Genomic DNA, 6,250 nt, shown 5'->3' with positions numbered 1-6,250 from the left:
GGGGTGAAATGATATCTCATAGTTGTTTTAATTTGCATCTCTCTTAGGGCTAGGGATTTTGAGCATTTCTTCATGTGTTTGTTAGCCATCTGATTCTGGTTACACTTTTGAGGCCAATTGTTCTGCCAACAGTCCATGGTACATTCAGTATTTTTGCCAAAATCATAATTCAAAGGCACACATCTTTGGTCTTTTTTATTTATTTTCCAGTGTAAGTGTAGTCTTGACTCTCATCAAACTTCATTATTAAGTAACATTCTACCTACAGAAAAGATAACATTATGTACAAGGAAATGTTCAAACTGTAAGTGTAGTTTGACTGATTTTTGACAAATACATAATACTTTTATAATTCAAACCTGTCATCATATAATAAGCATCTTAGAAGATTCCTGACTCTTTTCCTGTCAGTCTCTATGCCTACTCCTGTGAAAGAAGGGTGGACAGGACTCTCATGTGATTTACTGCCTCTGAAAACCTGAAGGAGGGTGAGCAGTGATTCAGTACTGACTTAGCTCAATGTCACACTACACCACCTACTCCCAGAAACAACCGATATTCTGATTTCCTTTTTCTAATGTACTTTGATTTCGCTTATCTCTCAACTTCCTTATGGTCATAACAAAAAATGAACAGCAGAAGATAAACTGCATGTATGGAAACTTTAAAAAGGAAATTCCTATGTGTACCCTTGGAGTTCTTCACAAGAGTAAAAAGGAACCTAGAGTCTTGAAAAAGAATTGACAGTGGTGTACCAGGAAAAGCACTAATCTGAAAAATGTGTAGAAAACTTTACACTTAAGCTAACAAGATGAATAGTTCAATGAAAAAGTAGGAAGAGGACATGAACACAGATTTCTTATTTTTAGTGTATACTGAAGGCTATATATAGTTTTTGAGCTTTGTCAGTAAGTGCTTCTTGTCATCTTTTTCTACATAAAAAAGTTGTATTATTTGCATATTGCAAGTTATTGATGAGTTTTGTTCTAATCCTGATGCCGCATTCTTCATATAGTGCCGCTTCTCATATTCTTTGCTCAACATAAAAATTGAGTAGGTAGAGAGAGAAAAAAAATCGTGATACGTACCTTTCCTGAAACATACCTTAAACCATGTTCTCTTATTCTAGTTAAATGATTGTTCTTTGATCTCTGCACAGGTTTTTTTCAGTGTTATTCATGTTGGTTATAATCCATGTAGTCAATTGTCTTTCTACAGTCAATGAATCAAACATTTTTCTCTGCACTTAGCCATTATTCACCTTTTCAGCAATGATGTTCTTTATTTCACAGCCTTTCTGAATCCAGCTTGAACATAGTGTTGCATTTTCAGTGATGAAAACTTATGTTAATTGAAAGTCGTGATGGTCATACATATCTTGTACTAAGAATGAAAATGAACTAAAAATATAGGGATTCTATTTTATAATTTTTTTCTTCCTTTTACATTGTGAATTTAATGAAAGTTTACAGAAAAGTTGGGTTTTTATCCTTTCATGGATGCACATTTTCCTCTCACCTCCTCCCTTACCCCCAAATTCAGCTTGTAATTAATGCACACCGTACATGCCTAATCATACAGTCCTTTTAGAAAGTCCTTTTCGTCTTCTGTTCTGGTGCATTGTTCATTGTCTCTCCACTCTTTTGCTCCCTTCCCCCCACCCCCCAGACCCCTGTGTCTGTCCTGTTTCATAACAGTGGTCTTGTGCAGTATTTGTACTTTTTTGACTGACTTACTTCACTCAGCATAGTCTTTTAGACTCACCTATATTTTGATTATTTTACAAGTTCATTGTTTTTCAGTGTTGCACAATAGTCCATTGTGTAACTATACCACAGTTTTCTCTCCATTTGTTTATTTACAATAGGAGTTAGGCTGTTCTTTTTGCTGTTGTGAATAACTCATCAGTAAATATGAATGTACACATACTTATTTGTGATGTGGCTCTGGTTCCTTTAGGGTATATTCCCAGTAGCAAGATAACTCTAGGTCAAATGGTATTTGTTTCCAACTTTTTGAGATAGTGCCAGACCACCTTCTATAGTGGTTATACCATTTTATATTCCCACCAGCAGTGAATGTAAGTTCCAATTCCTTTACATCTTCCCCTGGGTTTGTTGTTTGCTGCCCTATTGAACTATGCTGTTGTTGCTGGAGTCTCTTTTATCTTTTGTATGTTATTTACAGTTGTTTATTCTTATAATGACATTTAAGAATGAAATATGTTTTTTAAATAAAAATATTTTACTTTTAATATTTTAAAAATCTGTTTTAGGAGCTGTATCACTTAAGAATCTCAAGATAAAGGAAAATGCCTTGGTGAGTTCAAATAGAAAAATGTCTACATATAAGAAAATTTAGTTAGACTGACTTATTTATATTTTATCTATCACAAATAAATCATTTTAAGTTTGAGAAATGTGTTTGAGAAGTATTTTTGTGCAAATGTGAATTTGAAAAGTAGGGAGCTTCCAACCCAAAGGCAAATGGTTCTAATTTATTACCTACTTAACAAGAGCAGTTTAAAGCCTCTAAGCACCCTCTGGAGGGTCAGCTATGAGTCAATTCCAACTCGACAGCACATAATTACTCCAAATTTCTCTAAAAGTACAGAGTGATGGTGAACATTTTCCACTTTTTTGCTTATAATTTAGAAGTGGTAATGTTTTTGATATGGTAGCTTTTGTGCCTAGTGTTACTATAGAACTTTTTCTATAATTAACTCTAATGAGTATCCCTGATCCAAAGCAAGCCTTTACCGTACCAGGCCACTGCTCTTGAGTAGATTGTAACTCATAGTGACAGTTGGTTAGGTTTACAAGGCTGTAAATATTTACAGTCTTTCTCCTGAGGAGCAGTTGGTAGATTTAAACAGCTGACCACAGAAAAGTCTTTCTCTGTGCATACATGCATGCGCGCGCACACACACACACACACATACACACACACACACACATACACACATATCCTCTCAATTCTTACTGCTATGAAGTTGGAATCAACTCATAGCTGACTCCCAGTTTGGAAGGCTTTAAATAGCATAGGAGGAGATTACCCATTTGAGCCTTTGGTGGATTTGAACCACCAGCATGGCACTGCTTTTGAGTTAATTCCTAACAACTAGGCCACCACGACTCTCTTTGTAACTACTACTGCTAATAAAGTTGACTATGGACATTTTCCACTTAAAATCCATTTGACCTTTTATTGTAAGATTTTATGAATTCTTTTGAAATCTGTGGCTACTCTATTATGTGGGCAACTGAAGTGGTGCACTGTGTTACATGTTAGGCTGCTAATCAGAGGTTAGTGGGAGAAAGATGGACAGTTTCCAGATGTAAAGTTTACAGCTTCAGAAACAATATACCTCTCTCTGTGTGTATATATGTATATGTGTGTGTGTGTATATATATATATATATACACACACACACACACTCACACACATATAAAATAACAATCTCAAACTCATTCCTCTTGAGTAGGAATCAACTCATAGTTGACCCTCCAGTGAGTTTTCAGGAGGCTGTAAATCCTATGGGAAACGATTTCCCATCTTTTTCTCTTGTAGCCTTTGGTGAATTCAGACTGCCATTTGTCTAGTGGGCTAGTGTAATTCTGTGGATTATGCCAGCAGAACTCTTTCTCTCTGTGTGTATATGTGGTTATGGTGGAGGAGTTAGAAGGGTAGGCAGTGTCCTCTGGTAAAGCTTAGTGGTCTTGGGAACCTGCTGGAGAGCTGCGGTAAGTTGGAATTGTCTCAGTGGCGGTGAGTTAGGTTTGTGATACATAATGGTAAATAAAATGTGTAAATTTAAGAATTCTTCATACAGTTTTGGAAAGAAAAAAATGTCTTGTTGGACTGTGTTCTGTTTTTTAAAATATATGCATAAATACACATATGTACTTTTTTTTTCTAGAATCAGTTGGATGTACCTTTTAAAGTTAAAGCTGGTCATATAGGTAAGCCATATTTATTATTTCATTGTCATTCTTTGTGACTGTGTAGCCAGAATATTATGCTTAGTATCTCTGTACGATAACCTTTTTAGTATTTTTGAGCATGAGATTTGGTTCTCATGTAGGTAAAGCTTATTTTATTCAGTTTAAAAATATTGTGTTACACTATATAACTGGATCAGTATTTGATACCTAAGAAATGACACATCCTATGTGCTAAATGGAATTTTTAAAATATTGTTGAGCACCAAAGAATTATATTTGGTATAGAGCTTATCTGTCTCAGTTTCTTAGATTGATGATTAGTTATTATTGCCTTATCCTGGCTGATAATAGATACGTAAAGAATAAGATCTAAATTATCCTAGTAGTGTGTTTAGGGGCCAATCTGAAAGCTAGTGTCTGGTCTGGAATGTAGGTTTGCAGGAAATACCCTGCCATTTCCTGTTCTGTCTTAGTTTGGTATAATTTCCCAATTGTTTTTTTTTTATATTTTAATGTATTGATTGAGCAGAAAAAGAACATGGGGTTTTAAATACTGGTAAAAACTTGTCTGTAGTATTTTATGAATAGGAGGTTGACGCTTTGTTAATTTAAATATTGTATAAGCCTAGTATACCATTAGTTGAGATTTTAAAGTATTTTTGTCATTGATGATTATTGTGGTAATGTTTTAATAATGTTATAGAAAGTATAATATAACTGGGAGTACAAAGTATACTTTCTGCTTGCTTATACACATGGTTTGGGCTCCAGGACCAGATAATTGTAAAAAAATTAGTGTTACTTAAAAATGGTAGTTGACTACAACATACCTAACAACCAAATTTAAGTCACTGTCAAATTGCATCATTATATAATTTTAAAAATACATTATTATGTAAGTTCCAAACACCAAGGATTCCGGCTCAATCAAATTAACACATAATCTTCACAGTTCCAGCCAACTGTCTAGCATCAGGGAGTTTGTTATTGCCAGCAATATGCCGTTGTTTTGCGTGGATTTTTGATGTAAACAGAAAATGCTTGTAAGGTATATTATAATTGCAAGTCCCATTCTTCTTTGGGGCTGTGAGGCCCGAAGCCCAGTTATAATTTTATGTAAAATCCTAAGGTAAGGTAAGGTGTTAAAGGCATTCAAATCTTCACAACTAATCAAGAATTAATATGAAAACAGTCATGCCTAATATTAATTACAATCATAGCCAGTACTCAATGCAAGCAAAAACCTCCTGATAGTACACAGAGTTCATTGTGAAGTTCCAGCAGAGTTTTGAGGAAAGGGAAGATGCCAAGCAGCAGCATCTTATCCTCTAGTGCCTCAGGTTTGCAGCCTTGAGAGTTCACGTTAAATTCATTATGCTGTGCAGGGTATAGCCATAGTCAGAGTCTTTCCATGCCAAGGTGTAACCAGTCACCATTGAGGCATTCTGTCTTTTGATTAGCACATGCTGTCATGCAGGTTCTCCTTTCAGGGGTTTAGCCTATCAAAATTGAGATGTTCCACTTTGAGATTAACACTTTGAGTCTCTGGGTGTTGTGTAGCATCTTCTGGTTAGCATATTATGTCTCTAGGCCTCTCTTGATTAACACATTATGTCTTTGGACATTTTGTGATAATATGTAGCATCCTTACTCATCACAGCATGCCTTTGGCGGCACCTTCTCCAAGACATACCAGCGTATTATTTGGCAGTCAGTGGTATTTTCCAACATCACAGCTCAAAGGCATTGATTCTTCTGGCATTCTTAAAGCTATGCCCAACTTTAAGTTGCATAGCAAGTAATTGAAAAAGATTATAGTTTGGATCCTATGCAGCTTTAAACTGACATCATTGCTCTTCAGCATTTGGGAGAGGTCCTTGACAGCTGATTTTCCCAGTGTAACATATCTTTTAATTTTTGACTGCTGGTACCAAGGGTATTGGTTGTGGAGGATGTTAGACTCCCTAGTTTCAAATCAGTTTTGCAAGAGTGTGTTGTCCCCTTTTCATTGAATATTGTAGTCTTAAATATTAATTATTCATTTAAGGATCAGAATGTATGTAAATATTTTAAAATTCTCTAAGATTTGGCCAACTGACTGGAAGAGATCTATATTTGTTCCCATTCCAAAGAAAGGTGACACAACTGAGTGTGGAAACTACAGAACAGTGTCATTGATTTCACATGCAAGCAAGATTCTACTGAAGATCATCAAAAAACGATTAGAACAGCACATCAGCAGAGAACTGCCGGAAGTCCAGGCTGGGTTTAGAAGGGGTCGTGGTACTAGGGATATTGTTGCTGAT

The 6,250-nt window shown here is 35.5% G+C and overlaps 1 protein-coding gene across 1 annotated transcript in view; it reads left to right on the top strand.

Annotated features, from left to right (window-relative positions):
- VPS13A (vacuolar protein sorting 13 homolog A (S. cerevisiae)) overlaps window positions 1–6,250 on the top strand; it is a 289,570-nt gene that overhangs the window by 20,812 nt on the left and 262,508 nt on the right. Inside the window, 2 exon segments of the mRNA XM_006891989.1 lie at window positions 2,276–2,319; window positions 3,920–3,962. Coding sequence (XP_006892051.1) covers window positions 2,276–2,319; window positions 3,920–3,962 — 87 coding nt within the window.

The sequence above is a fragment of the Elephantulus edwardii genome, unplaced genomic scaffold (genome assembly GCF_000299155.1).
Source record: "Elephantulus edwardii isolate Elephantulus edwardi_28Jun2011 unplaced genomic scaffold, EleEdw1.0 scaffold00108, whole genome shotgun sequence".
NCBI lineage: Eukaryota > Metazoa > Chordata > Mammalia > Macroscelidea > Macroscelididae > Elephantulus > Elephantulus edwardii.
Note: the sequence above shows the minus strand (reverse complement) of the source record. Positions and strands in the feature narration are given on the sequence as shown.